Here is a 15,039-nt window from a genome sequence, read left to right as displayed (position 1 = left end):
TGCGGTGAGCCGAGATCGCGCCATTGCACTCCAGCCTGGGTAACAAGAGAGAAACTCTGTCTCAAAAAAAAAAAAAAAAAAAATTAAAAAAATAAATAAATAAAGGGATTTCACCATCTTGACCAGGCTGGTCTCAAACTATTGACTTCAGGTGATCCTCCCACCTCAGCTTCCCAGAGTGCTGGGATTACAGGCATAAGCCACCACACTTGGACTTTATTTTAAAATATGGCTTAATTCTCCTTTTATCTGCTTTGAGTCAGTGCTGTTTGCTTGAGCAGTTAGTAGGCTGGTTTTGTTCAGTTCATGGTTCTCACTTGATACTTAGAAAATGAAATCGCAGTCCCCCAACAATGTAATACACTCCGGTATTTTCTAGCTCTTTGCCTTCAAAGGCAAGCATTGTATGGATAATTAATTTTCAGGGGTGGCAAAACAGAAAGGGCGCAGAACTGGCATCAGAACATTTGGGCTGGGCGCCCAGCTCCATCCCAGCCCAGGAGGAAAGCTTGGGCAAGTAACAGCTTCTCTGAGCCCGGCCTTCCCTGTGAAGTGGGATGGTGATGGTGACTTCTCAAAGTTGTTAGAGAATTATGGGTGTGGTGCTTTTAAACTGTAGTGCACAGCCCTGGTGTGTCTTAGGTTGGCTTCCCCAGGAAAGACTCTGAGGGAGAAGTCAGTATTCAGGAGGTTTCCTGGGGCCCAGTGTCAGGGGCAACACCTGTGAGGGAGGTGAACGGACCCAGCAGAGGGAGAATCGAGCTGTGATCTTGCTGCAGTGGAGGCCTCAGCCCACGCTGGGGCGCTGTGGAGCAGGGATGTCCCTGCAGAGCTGTCCTGGAGGGACCAGGGGCTGACAGCTGGCCTCAGACAGACATGGAATGCTGCTGCCCTTAAGGAGGGCTTCAACCCTGGATTAGGGCACTCCCTCAAGCCAAGGGCACTCCCAGTGTGGGTCTCAGCTGGAAGAATGAGCGCCTTGGTCTTGAAGGGTATCCCGGCAGCGCACCACAGCCTTGCTATGAGGCATAAATGATTAATCTTGAGAGTATTAGGAAGATGAGCATTTACAAATACCCATATAAGGCCGGTCGTGGTGGCTCATGTCTGTAATCCCAGCACTTTGGGAGGATGAGGCAGGCAGAGCACCTGAGGTCAGGAGTTCAGGACCAGCCTGGCCAACATGGTGAAACCCCGTCTCTACTAAAAGTACAAAAAATTAGCTGGGCATGGTGGCGCATGCCTGTAATTCCAGCGACTCAGGAGGCTGGGGCAGGAGAATTGCCTGAACCCAGGAGGCGGAGGTTGCGGTGAGCCGAGATCGCGCCATTGCACTCCAGCCTGGGTAACAAGAGCGAAACTCCGTCTCAAAAAAAAAAAAAAAAAAAAAAATTAGCCAGGCGTGATGACACGTGTCTGTAGTCTCAGCTTCTTGAGAGGCTGAGGTGGGAGGATCGATTAAGCTCTAGAGGTCATGGCTGCTGTTCGCCAAAGTCACACCATTGCACTCCAGCTTGGGAGACAGAATGAGACCTATCTCAAAACAAAACAGAAAATAGGTGGCCTGCCCAAGGCAGGCAGATCACCAAGTCAGGAGATCAAGACCACCCTGGCTAACACAGTGAAACCCCATCTCTACTAAAAAATACAAAAATTAGGGCTTGGCATGGTGGCTCACACCTGTAATCCCAGCACTTTGGGAGGCCGAGGCAGGGCTATCACCTGAGGTCGGGAGTTTGAGACTAGCCTGACCAACATGGAGAAACCCTGTCTCTACTAAAAAAAAAAAAAAAAAAAAATTAGCTGGGCACGGTGGCAGGTGCCTGTAATCCCAGCTACTCAGAGGCTGAGGCAGGAGAATCCCTTGAACCCGGCAGACGGATTTTGCAGTGAGCTGAGATCGAGCCACTGCACTCCAACCTGGGCGACAGAGCAAGACTCCATCTCAAAAAAAAAAAAAAAAACAGAAAATATGCGCCCAGATCTTCCTGGGGCAGAGGTCCCATCTGCCTTGATCTGCCTTGTTGCTGGACGCGCGCACCTAGGGGACACTCCTGAAATGCTTGGGCAATGAAAGGGTTACACTGGGTTCCTCTGGGGTGCACAGCCTGAGCGACGCCTACCTGCTTTCCTGTTGCCAGGACGACTACAACCACATCCACGGGGGCAAGTGGACAGTCAGCAACTTGCGGCTCTACTTGGAGAGCACCCGCGGCAAGGAGGTGACCAGCAAGCTGTTTGATGAGATCCACTGGATCATCGTACAGTCCCTGAAGGCCGTGGCGGTGTGTTGGTGTGGGCGGGGGAGCTGGCTCTAAGGGCACATTTGGGAGTGGTGGGGCTTGCTGTTCTTTTGTTAAAAATACCTGTTTTTGGCTGGGTGCAGTGGCTCACACCTGTAATCCCAGCACTTTGGGAGGCCGAGACGGCAGATCACCTGAGGTCAGGAGTTCAAGACCAGCCTGGCCCACATGGTGAAACCCATCTCTACTCAAAATAAAATAATTAGCTGGGCGTGGTGGCACACACCTGTAATCCCTGCTACTCAGGAGGCTAAGGCAGGACAATCGCTAGAACCCAGGAGGCAGAGGTTGCAGCCAGCCAAGATTGCACCACTGCACTCTAGCCTAGGTAACAGATCTCTGTCTCAGAAAACAAAAACAAAACCACTGTTTTCAGCCATGCATGATGGCTCACACCTGTATTCCCAGCACTTTGGGAGGCCGAGGCAATGGATCACCTGAGGTCAGGAGTTCAAGACCAGCCCAGCCAACATGGTAAAATCCCATCTGTACTAAAAATACAAAATTAGTCGGGTGTGGTAGTGCATGCCTGTGATCCCAGCTACTTGTGAGGCTGAGGCAGGAGAATCGCTTGAACCCAAGAGGCAGAATTTGCAGTGAGCCAAGATCACACCATTGTACTCCATTCTGGGCAAAAGGAGCGAAACTGTCTCAAAAAAAAAAAGAAAGAGATGATGTATGGTGGGCGCCTTGACTTTCTGCACTTCGAGTGAAGGTCTTCCAGCTTTCAAAGTGGTGTGTGAGCACGGTGTGTGGGTTCGTCCTGCGTCTTTTTTTTGAGATGGAGTGTTGCTCTGTTGCCCAGGCTGGAGTGCAGTGGCGCAATCTCGACTCACTGTAACCTCCACCTCCATGTCAAGTGATGCTCCTGCCTCAGCCTCCTGAGTAGCTGGGATTACAGGCACACACCACCACGCCCAGCTAATTTTGTGTTTTTAGTAAAGACTGGGTTTCACCATGGTCAGGCTGGACTTGACCTCCTGACCTCGTGATCCGCCAGCCTCAGCCTCCCAAAGTACTGGGATTACAGATGTGAGCCACTGTGCCTGGCCCTGTTCTGTGTCTTTGACTTACAGTGAGGATCCGGATAGATAAAACCCCCAGGACCTAGTTCATTGCTGGAGATTTGTCTTAGGGGCTGAGTGCCCCATCTCTTGTCCCACTGAAGCTCCTTATGCCTTGGTGGCTTGGGTTGCAGCTTGGGTGACGGGTAACGAGTGTGGAGTTCAGATCTGATGTCATGCCAGGCCCCATCATGAGCCAAAAGGAGACTTAGCTCAAGAGCCTCCTCTTACTGAGCGTCAGATGCCTTATCTGTGAAATTGGGACTGTGACACCAGTGTCGTGGGGTGTACGTGAACAGTGCTCTGCGCTTCGTGTTTGGGAAGAGTTAAATGCCATTAATCTGTTAACACGTGATTGTGTGACTTGTAATACCTGGTTCCCCAGCCCTTTGCTCTCCCTTCCTAGCCCATTTTAGTCTTCCTTGGATTGGCAGACATTTGAGAAAAAGTTAGCTGTTTTCAAGGAAACCTGTATTCCCTCAGCCTAGCCCTCTGGCAAGTGCCTCTGATTGGCTCTTTCTGGGCCTCAGTTTTGTGAACTAAAAAGCTGTTTTCATAGATTTCTAAGGCTCTGCGGGTCTTTGGAGCAGGGATTTATGTATTCAGTTTTTATTCACTTAGCAAATAGTTCATCACCTGGTTTTTACCAGACATGTTGTTCTCATAGTGAGGCAGCCCAGGAAACTGGCACATGGGAGGGGCCTGGTGCAGGATGGGAGGGGCCTGGTGCAGGATGGGAGGTGGCTCTGAGGCCCTCAGAGGAACCTAGTTAGACCTGCGTGCAGCCTGAGCCAGGACAGAGATGCTGTCTGTAAAAAATTGTTTGTAAATGGATTTACATTTATCACTGGGAACAGAGGTTAATAGTCTGGCATCCGGCTCCCTAAGGGCCTGGGACGGGGCGACGGGCAGCCTGGTGGACAGTCTGTGTTTGTCTGTGATAAGGCCACCCAGTCTGTCACTGCGGGTTCTGGGCTTGGAGCAGGATGTCTGTCTACTCTCATGCCAGTCTCACGCCGGCTTGGGTACTAGTCAAGCCTCTGATGAGTAAGATGCAGAGATGCCCATTACAGCTTCATCAGTTCTCTCTATCACGCCAAGAAAAGTGCCCAGTCTCCAAGCTCTGTGGGAGGAAGAGGGAAAGGAGGGAAGGAAGCCTTTGGGGTGGAGGATGGGAACCCTTGCCGTGGAAGGTTGGGACCGTGGGGACGATCCTGCTTGTCTCTGAGGCGTTGGTCTCTGCTGCGCCCTTCAGTGCTGGCCCTGTAACCCGCTGGTCACTCTCTCCTCAGCCGGTGATGAACAATGACAAGCACTGCTTTGAATGCTATGGCTACGACATCATTATTGATGACAAGCTGAAACCCTGGCTGATCGAGGTAAGCGCGGCAGCGCCCACACCTGGCTGCACCGCACACAGCCCCCAACACGCTTCTGTCCCAGCTTGGGCCTGACAGTCCCCCAGGCCCCAGATGTTTCTCAGGCCAGGCAAGAAGGGGACTGATGTTCAGGTTGGATGGCTTGCTGTTAGGTGATGTAAAAGCACATTTCTGCATTGCTCCCTTCCCAGTGCCCGGCCCACCACAGGGAGCTGTGGCCCATCTCACGTGAACCTGGTGGCTGCAACACCTCCAGGGTGCCTCTGGGCTAGTCCATCCTCCCTCAGTCCTGTACCCTTCCTGTCACCTGGGTGACAGTGTTCCCGTCTAGGAAAGCAGCTCACAGCTTCAGAAGCCCTTGGCCAGCAGGAGCAGACTCCTGAGGAAGGAACATCGCTACTATTCTTTTTTCTTTTCTTTTTTTTTTTTTTGAGACAGAGTCTCTCTCTGTTGCCCAGGCTGGAGCACAATGGCACAACCTTTGCCTCCTGTATTCAAGCAATTCAATTCTGCCTCAGACTCCCAAGTAGCTGGGACTACAGGCGCATGTTACCACACCTGGATAATTTTTTTGTATTTTAGTAAAGACGGGGCTTCACTGTGTTGCCCAGGCTCGTCTGGAACTCCTGAGCTCAGGCAATCCGCCCACTTTGGCCTCCCAAAATGCTATGATTAGAGGAGTGAGCCACTGCACCCAGCCAACGATTCTTTGTTTTTTTTTCTGTCTTGAGACAGGGTCCCACTCTGTGACCTAGGCTAGAGGCAATGGTGCAATCATAGCTCACTGCAGCCTCTAGCTTCTGGGCTCAAGTGATCCTCCTGACTCAGCCTCCCAAGTAGATAGGACTGCAGGCACATACCACCATGCCTGGCTAATGTTTTTGTTTTTTTTGTAGAGATGGGGTTTCACTATGTTGCCCAAGCTGGTTTTGAACTCCTGGGCTCAAGTGATCCTCCTGCCTTGACCTCCCAAAATGCTGGAATTACCAGTGTGAGCCACCACTCCCCGCCCTTTTTTTTTTTTTTTTTTTTAATTTTAGTTTCAGGGGGCACACATGCAGGTTTGTTACATGAGTGTATTGCGAAATGCTGGGCTTTGGGCTTGTCTTGAACCTGTCACCCAAATAGTGAACATGGTATTCAGTAGGGAGTTTTTAAACCCTTGCCTTTTTCTTCCCTCCCTCCTTTGGAAACCCTAGTGTTTTGGGTATTTTTTAATTTTTGAGATGGAGTCTTGTTCTGTCACCAAGGCTGGAGTGCAGTGGAACAATCTCAGCTCACTGCTAACCTCTACCTCCTGGGTTCAAGCGATTCTCGTGCCTCAGCCTCCCGAGTAGGTGGGATTATAAGTATCTGCCACCATACCTGGCTAATTTTTGTATTTTTAGTGAAGACAAGTTTTTACCATGTTGGTCAGGCTGGTCTTGAACTCCTGACCTCATAATTCACCCACCGCAGCCTCCCAAAGTGCTGGGATTACAGGCGTGAACCACCACACCCAGCCTGAGACTTGGTCTCTTAAAAAAAAAAAAACCAGGCCAGGCACAGTGGCTCATGCCTGTAATACCAGCACTTTGGGAGGCTGAAGTGGGTAGATCACGAGGTCAGGAGTTCAAGACCAGCCTGGCCAGCATGGTGAAACTTGTCTCTACCAAAAATACAAAAAAATTAGCTGGGCATGGTTATGCATGCCTGTAATCCCAGCTACTCAGGAGGCTGAGGCAGGAGAAATAGCTTGAACCTGGGAGGCAAAGGTTGCAGTGAGCTAAGATCATGCCACTGCACCCCAGCCTGTGTGACAGAGCAAGGCTCCATCTCGAAAAAAACAAAAAGACCAAGTCTCACTCTGTGGTCCAGGCTGGATTGTAATGTCACCATCATAGCTCACTGCAGCCTTGAACTCTTGGCTCAAGCGATCTTCTCACCTTGACAAGACTGGGACCAGAGGTGTGTGCCACTCCTCCCAGATAATTTTTTTTTTTTTTTTTTTTGTAGAGACGGGTCTCGCTGTGTTATAAGCTAGTCTCAAACTCCTACCTTCAAGCAATCCTTCCACCTCGGCCTCCCAAAGTGCTGGGATTGTAGGTGTGAGCCACCGCACACAGCCTAATAACAATTTTTAAGTTTCATGTATTCATAATAAGAATTATAGTATTATGCTATACTACAGCAGTCATTTTGAGGACAGTGAGGTCTGTGCAATTCTTTGGCACAGTACACATTCAATATGCTGCTAGCATCACAGAGAGGCAGTCTGACTGGGAGAAACCTGAACAGCTTGCAGATTTGCCCCCTTTAATCTCCCATGGCCTGAAACAGTTAACCAAGGTCATTAGGACTGTGCACAAAATATGAGTAAATAAGCACTGGGCACGGTGGCTCACGGCTGTCATCCCAGTACTTTGGGACACTAGGGCAGGCGGATCAGGAGTTCGAGACCAGCCTGACCAACATGGTGAAACCCCGTCTCTACTAAAAATACAAAACTTAGCCAGGCGTGGTGGCTGGCACCTGTAATCCCAGCTACTCAGGAGGCTGAGATAGGAGAATTGCTTGAACCCAGGATGCAGAGCTTGCAGTGAGCCGAGATGGCGCCACTGTACTCCAGCCTGGGTGACAGAGCGAGACTCCATCTCAAAAAAAACAAAACAAACAAACAAACAAAAAAACAGTGACCGAGGGCCTATGGGACTCTCCACAGAACAAAGTGAATGTCTACATTTGAATGTATGGATTTCATGACATTGCTTAGCTTCTCAGAGGCCTTATGAGACTACCTTTCCATGTGTTGGAAGGATTCATCATTTGAGTTAGAATGCTGCTTTTTTAAGTTTTCTTTTCTTTTTTTTTTTTTTTTTTTTTTTTTTGTTGGGGTCTGTTTTTTTTTTGCCCAGGCTGGAGTGCAGTGGCTCAATCTCAGCTCACGGCAACCTCCACCTCCTGGGTTCAAGCAGTTCTTCTACCTCAGCCTCTCGAGTAGCTGGGACTACAGGAGCATGCCACCACACCCGGCTAATTTTTATGTATATATTTTTAGTAGAGATGGGGTTTCACCATATTGGTTAGGCTGGTCTTGAACTCCTGACCTCACGATCTGCCCACCTTGGCCTCCCAAAGTTCTGGGATTACAGGCGTGAGCCACTGCGCCCAGCACAACAACCTTCCTGAAGTGTGCAGCAGGCAGAGTCTCCTCCACAGTGCGCGTTTTCATTCCGAAAGAGAGAGAGGAGCAGGTGAGGAACGTGGGTCTTTTCCTCTCACAGGTGAACGCGTCCCCATCTCTCACCTCCAGCACTGCCAACGATCGAATCCTCAAGTATAACCTGATTAACGACACCCTCAACATTGCCGTCCCCAACGGCGAAATTCCAGACTGCAAATGGAACAAGTCGCCCCCAAAGGAAGTCCTTGGCAATTACGAGATTCTGTAAGTTTGTGAGCGACTGCGTGCTTGTCCTTCTGTGTCTCTGAACGGCGTGTCCCACAACCCAGCTTGGATTTCTGGGCATGTGTGGATTCCCCTTATTTGAGCAGAGTGTTTCATTTATTAATAACATTATGGGATAGATTGTGTTGTTGCAGAAAGTCAGTTTATTTATTTTATTACTACTTTTTTTCTGAGAGGGAGTCTTGCTCTGTCACCAAGGCTGGAGTCCAATGGCGTGATGTTGGCTCACTGCAGCCTCCACCTCCCAGGTTCAAGCGATTCTCCGGCCTCAGCCTCTCAAGTAGCTGAGATTACAGGCATGTGCCACCACGCCTGGCTAATTTTTGTATTTTTAGTAGTGATGAGGTTGTACCTTGGTGGCTACGCTGGTCTTGAACTCCTTACCTCAAGTGATCCTCCTGCCTCAATCTCCTAAAGTTCTGGGATCTACTGTGCCCAGCCCAGAAAAGCAGTTTGGGTGCTAAACTTGATCATTGTGTATTCTCCTGCTCATGATGTACGTGTGATGCACTGATCACATGCCAGGCCCCCTGTTAGCCACCAGGATAGTTGCAGCAGGGTGGATGGAGCGCTTCTTTCTCACAGGTCACCTGGGCTCGTTCCCTAGCGTTGCCATGTAAAGCTGGGTGGTGACAGTGAGGAACCCAGTGCTACTGTTGGAGCCTCAGTTTGTCCACCTTTAAATGGGTATAATAAGATGTATCTTACAGAATGGGAAGGAAATAGCTAACCTTCGAGGACTTACCATGCATCAGAAACTGTGCAGAGTGCTTTACACACAGTATCAATTCCTTTCCCCAGGAACGTTTTGAAGTAGGCAAGAGTGTTAGCTCCATTTCACAGATGTGGAAACAAAGGCTTGGTGCAGTTCCGTGGCATGCCTGTAGTGGCAAAAGTGGGAACAAAGTGGGAGCCCATCAGGAGTGTGGTGGCTGAATACAGTATGGTTCATTCATTCCGTGGTCTATTAGGTGGCCTTTAAAAAGACTGACCCAGAAGCAGGACGGTGGCTGAGGAGTGTGTATCAACTCACCTGCTGAAAAAAAAAAAAAAAGGACTGACCCAGAGCTACCCCATGGGGCCTGGGAGGTGGCCTGGGAAAAACTATTGCAGAAAAGGGTCTATAATGTAATCTTGTAAAACATGGACCTCAGAGCCTCCGTGTGTGCCTACGGTGACATGTGCAGTGGCTTACATGGAAATGCATGAGCAGGGAAACGTGGAAGGACACACGTCATGCTGTCAGCGTCGATTCCGCAGTCGAGTGGGTGTCAAGGGAGCCAGAGAACAGAGGGAAGCAGACGGCAGTAAAAGGCAGAGGAGTAGGTGTGTTAGGATCACAGTTACACGCTTCTGTCAAAGCAAAAATGTGCATTTAATTTAAATTTTTTAAAAACAAAGGCAGAAATATTTAGTGACATTTACACACAGCAACGTCAGGCTTGCAGCTGGTAGGCACTGCTGGTGGGAGGATTTGAACACGGGCCCAGGACTCGAGAGCCCATGCTTAGCTACCTCCTGCCCCTGCTGCGGGTGATGTGTGGTGTGGATGGGCGTGGCATAGCTCGTCGTCTGGGACAGGAGGAGCAGGTGGAAGCGGAGTTTAGGTGGAAGTATGCTGGGCTTGCCGGCAACCTTGGGACCTCTGCAGGATGGTGGCTGTGAACCTCAGGGGCGACCGGTCAGTGTGTGTGGTCGGTGGGTCTCTCCGTCCACGGTCAGCTGCCTGGGCTAGGTATAGAGAAGGCAGAGGGTTGGGAGGGACCAGAGTTGGAGCTTGCAATGGCAAGAGAGAGGGCAGCAGGGACAGGGAGGAGGTGGGGGTGGGTGGCAGTCCCATGGGGCAGGTTGGAGTCGGGCACTAGGGAAGAGAGCTGGGAGGAGAAGGGGTAGTGGTCAGGGAGTAAGTGCTTGCCGTGGAGATAATGCGAGGGGTGACGAGGCTTGGGGACTCCCGGGGATGGACCGAGATGGAGTAGAGGACAGGGTCACCAGTGGTCATGGAGTTGGGGTTTTCATCTGTTTGATCATTGCCTTCACCTGCAACCATGGACTAGGAGCCTGGGTCTCCAAGGGATGGGGGTGGTGACCAGGAGGACTGGAGGTGACTGCACAAGGTGTGGCCGTAACTGTGATTACCAGGCCTGGGAAGAGCTCGGGGTTTTAGGGAGGTGGCCCCCTCCAGCGGGGAGTATGGTGGGTGGGAGAGAAAGCAGCCCCACCCCAAGGGCTGCAGGGGAAGCAGTGTCTTCCAGGAGACCCAGGAGCCCGTTAGAGCAGGAAGGAGAATGAAGGACAAGTGGAGGGTGTGGCGGGTGGGAGACAGGCAGCGGGTTCTGGAATCCGCAGGAGGTGACTCTGGGGATGGGATCAGACTGGGGTTGGCAGCCTGGGAGGTGAAGGGTGATCTCAGGGCTGGGAACGGCAGCTACGATGGCGGCCTTGGGGGCTGGGTACTGATGGCCCCTGTGCTGGAGGACCGAGGGGTCTGTGAGGGTGCACAGGGGTGGGGACCATTCGGGGGAGACTTGTCAGTAGCATGAGGACCTTGGGGGGTTCTTTTCAGTCCAGCTGAGGATGGCGGGGAGGCTGCCTTGTTGGAAGCGTGTGGGGCCTCTGCCCTGCCCAGCCGTGTCCTCCTTGAGGGAGGGGGCCAGACATGCCATCTCCAGGCTAAGAAGCAGAGGCCACGCTGAGCCCAGCAGCGGAGTGCAGTGTAATCCCAGCACTTTGGGAGGCTGAGGCAGGTGGATCACCTGAGGTCGGGAGTTCAAGACCAGCCTGGCCACCATGGTGAAACCGCAATTCTACTAAAAATACAAAAACTAGTTGGGCATGGTAGCGCATGGCTGTAATCCCAGCTACTTGTGAGGCTGAGGGCGGGATAATGGCTTGAACCCAGGAGATGGAGGTTGCAGTGAGCTGCGGTTACGCCACTGCACTCCAGCCTGGGCGACAGAGCGAAACTCCGCCTCAAAAATAAATAAATAAATAAAGCAGAGCCCAGAGCCTCATTGCTTTTAGTTGAAGAGACAACAAGGTGACCCCCTCCTGATCTAGCCGTCCTCTCCTGGCTCCTGAGGGGTAACGGAGAGCTCCTGTGTGTAGCTGATGGTCTCTAAATGCTTCCAGTCAGGGCCTACTTCCCCTAGTCATTCAGATGATCAAAGAACCTGGGTCTGTGTTCAGGTGCGGCCACCTGTAGCAGCAGCAGTTGGTGCTGACTGGGAGGGCCCCGGCATCTGAGTGGCGCCACCCGTCAGTGTCCCTGCCGGGTGCTCTGCTTCTCACTCGATGGCCACAGCAACCCCTCAGGGCCCAGCAGCAGGTAGCAAGGACGCTGGCAGCATGAGGTGCCCCAGGCCATGCCGCTGGCCATGAACCCACAAGGCTTGGCACTTTGCATCTGCTACCTCCAGGGCGCTGTTCTGAAGTTGCTGGCTGGACTTTCACAGCCTTTTTAAAAAGTACTGCTCTGAACCCTAACAGTGACTAGATTTTTTTTTTTTTTTTTTTGAGATGGAGTTTCACTCTTGTTACCCAGGCTGGAGTGCAATGGCGCGATCTCGGCTCACCGCAACCTCCGCCTCCTGGGTTCAGGCAATTCTCCTGCCCCAGCCTCCTGAGTGGCTGGGATTACAGGCACACGCCACCATGCCCAGCTAATGTTTTGTATTTTTAGTAGAGACGGGGTTTCACCATGTTGACCAGGATGGTCTTGATCTCTTGACCTTGTGATCCACCCGCCTCGGCCTCCCAAAGTGCTGGGATTACAGGCTTGAGCCGCGGCGCCCGGCGTGACTAGATTCTTTCTATCAAAACCCAGAAGAAAAGTTGGCTAGGACAGGAACTTAGAAGAACCATCTTGGCTCTGATTCTCCTCCACGTTGGCTCAGTAGGTGGCCAGACCGCCCCTGAGAACGTCGCATCCTGGTGCCAGCTGCTTGCCAAATGCATGGTTCTGTTTGTTTTGTTTTTTGAGCCGTACAGATCAGCACAAGTGCCCCATGAAACTGGTCACCATATGTGGTCTTTTTCTCCATTCATTCAGTGATTCCTATTCACCAGACCTTGAACAAGCTGCTGGGGCAGCCAAGAACCAGGCAGGCGGGCAGTGGAGTGACTACTTTGATCATTTATGAATCTAGAGTCCTCGGGGTGGAGACATCTGATCTGTGGAGAGGGGCCAGGGAGGCTTCCTGGAGGACCCCCCACCCAGGCAGATTCCAGAGTGCCTGGGGTGTCCTGTCTGGCTTCCTTGTGTCATAAGGACTGTGGCTGTGTCTCCTTCGAGAGCCAGGGAGGAGAGCAGGCCCCTGTGTTGTCGTCCTGACAGCCCCACCCTGGTGCACAGCCTGGATCCCTGTAGCGTCTGCTTCATAGACAGAAGTCAGAAAATGTGGCCAGGCGCTGTGGCTCACGCTTGTAATCCCAGCACTTTGTGAGACAGAGGCGGGTGGATAATCAGAGGCCAGGAGTTCGAGACCAGCCTGGCCAACATGGCAAAACCCCGTCTCTACTAGAAATACAAAAATTAGCTGGGTGTGGTGGTGGACGCCTGTAATCCCAGCTACTCCAGAGGCTGAGGCAAGAGAATCGCTTCAGCTTGGGAGTTAGAGGTTCCAGTGAGCTGAGATCAAGCCACTGCACTCCAGCCTGGGCAACGATCGAGACTCTGTCTCAAAAAAAAAAAAAAAAAAAAAAAAAAGGAAAGAAAAAGAAGGGTCATAAAATGCTTTCTTCCCACCTTGCCGCCAGAAACACAATGCAGAAAATACATTCTTTAACCTCAGCAGTTTCTAACCTGCACTGCATTCAACCTGCAAACTCTGATTTTGGTAATAAGCTTATCACAGAAATCCACCCTTTTCCAGAAGTCTGCAAGATTAGCACTCAGCATCTGGGTACCTTTTGTATTTGACATAAATACCTGCGTACAGCTGAGGGTCCTAGTCAGGATGGCCAGCGCAGCACACTGATGACGCTTTAACCGGGGCAGAGATGCTTTCTGTACTCCTCAGCAATGTGGGTCAAAAAGCTCTGAATTAGGAAGTCCTGGGGCTTCATCCTACCTGTGCCACGGACCAGCTATGGGACCTTAGGCCCTGAGCAAACCTCTGGAACCCTAGTTTCCCCCACAGGAAGCAAGTCCTGATGCTCCGCCTGAGTTGGGAGGATACTATGAGTCACCATGGAGTGGGCGGCCCCATTCCCCGAAGCCTGCTCCCTGCCAGAGCCTGCAATAGGTACAGGCAGCAATTGCCCTGCTCCGGGACCCTGTTAGAGAAGGGCCCCGCCACTATGGGAAGGACCCAGGACTCCCCCAGATGCTGTGACAACCCCATGTGGAGAGCTGCGGCTGCCATCCAGCTCTTCCAGATGCAGAAGTTCACGCTGTTTACTGCACTGTTGTCTTCTTAGCCTGTGTGCCCTAAGGATGCATGAACTTTAATTGGGAAACAGGCAGTTAAAGAAAATAGGGACGGGGGCAGTGGCTCACACCTGTAATCCCAGCACTTTGGGAGGCTGAGGCGGGCAGATCATTTGAGGTTAGGAGTTCGAGACCAGCCTGGCCAACATGGTAAAACCCCATCTCTATTAAAAATATAAAAATGTGCTGGGTGTGGTATCGTGTGCCTGTAATCCCAGCTACTCGGGAGGCTGAGGCAGGAGACTCGCTTGAACCCGGGAGGTGGAGGTTGTGGTGAGCCAGGATCACGCCATTATACTCCAGTCTGGGTGATAGAGCAAAACTTGGTCTCAAAAAAAAAAAAAATGTGGAAGGGTGGCGTGGGTCACACTGGCAGAGTGTCTAGCTGAGTGTGCACTGCGGGGCCTCTCTGCCCTGGCCTCCACTGGCAGGCGCTCACACCGGCTCCCATCTGGAATGGAGTTAGTCCCCCCAGCCTGAGGTGCCTTGTGTGAAGCGTGGGCTCTCACCTCACTACCCTGGGCTGGCTCCGTGTCACCTCATTCATGTTGCCTTTGGGGCCGTTGCCAAATTTGACGTGGTGACCTGTTTAAGATGTCAGTTTCCAGGGAAGAGCAGTGTCCACAATAACAACTTACCAAGGCTGTACACGTAGGTACGGTGGCCCTGGGGAGCGTTTGCCAGCTGTGAAAGCCACCTGGCAGGCAGGTGGGTGGGAGCCAGGTGAGAGGTGGGTGGGAGCTGGCAGGAGCTGGGGGTCCCCTCAGGCTGCTTTTCTGGGTGATGTCGTATTTGCCACACAGCAACCTGGTGGCCCTGCCTGTTGCCTTCAAAAGAGAGCCTGCCGTGATCCTGGCTGTTTCTGTCTCCAGGTACGATGAAGAACTGGCCCAGGGTGACGGGGCCGACCGGGAGCTGAGAAGTCGTCAGGGCCAGTCTCAGGGGCCCAGGGCAGGCCGATCGAGAGACTCAGGGAGAGCCGTTCTCACTACCTGGAAGTGACTCCAACCCGGACCTTATCAAAATGACTCACTCCCCTGGGCCCCTGCTGAAGCCCTGTTTTGAAATTTTCCTTTTCTAGAGCTTTTTTCCTTTCCTAAGCCCTGTAAATAAATGAAAGCACTTCTTTGCAAAGTTATGGAGTCTGTTTCACTAGTGCTGAAGGAACCAATTCATGCAGATGTATAAAACTTGCTTTTTTTTTTTAAAAGATGGGGTTTCTCCATGATGGCCAGGCTGGTCTTGAACTCCTGACCTCAGGTGATCCACCCACCTCAGCCTCCCAAAGTGCTAGGATTACAGGTGTGAGCCACTGAACCCGGCCTCTAAAACTTGCTTTTTTAAAAAATTTTTTTAACTTAAGCAGAATTACCATATAAAAAACTCATCCTCTTTTTGGCAGAAAGTAACAGCT

The 15,039-nt window shown here is 51.6% G+C and overlaps 1 protein-coding gene across 5 annotated transcripts in view; it reads left to right on the top strand.

Moving 5' to 3' along the window:
• TTLL1 (tubulin tyrosine ligase like 1) overlaps nucleotides 1–14,796 on the top strand; it is a 41,446-nt gene extending 26,650 nt beyond the window's left edge. For all 5 annotated transcript variants that reach the window (XM_032261378.1, XM_032261380.1, XM_032261379.1 and 2 more), the window contains 4 exons: nucleotides 2,142–2,285; nucleotides 4,660–4,746; nucleotides 8,010–8,173; nucleotides 14,498–14,796. In XM_032261378.1, the coding sequence (XP_032117269.1) occupies nucleotides 2,142–2,285; nucleotides 4,660–4,746; nucleotides 8,010–8,173; nucleotides 14,498–14,627 (525 nt within the window). In that variant the 3' untranslated portion in view covers nucleotides 14,628–14,796. The remainder of the gene's footprint in view (nucleotides 1–2,141; nucleotides 2,286–4,659; nucleotides 4,747–8,009; nucleotides 8,174–14,497) is intronic.
• Nucleotides 14,797–15,039: the final 243 nt, after the last annotated feature.

This window comes from Sapajus apella, unplaced genomic scaffold (assembly GCF_009761245.1).
Source record: "Sapajus apella isolate SASKATOON/1434 unplaced genomic scaffold, GSC_monkey_1.0 scaffold123, whole genome shotgun sequence".
NCBI classification, from domain to species: domain Eukaryota; kingdom Metazoa; phylum Chordata; class Mammalia; order Primates; family Cebidae; genus Sapajus; species Sapajus apella.
Note: the sequence above shows the minus strand (reverse complement) of the source record. Positions and strands in the feature narration are given on the sequence as shown.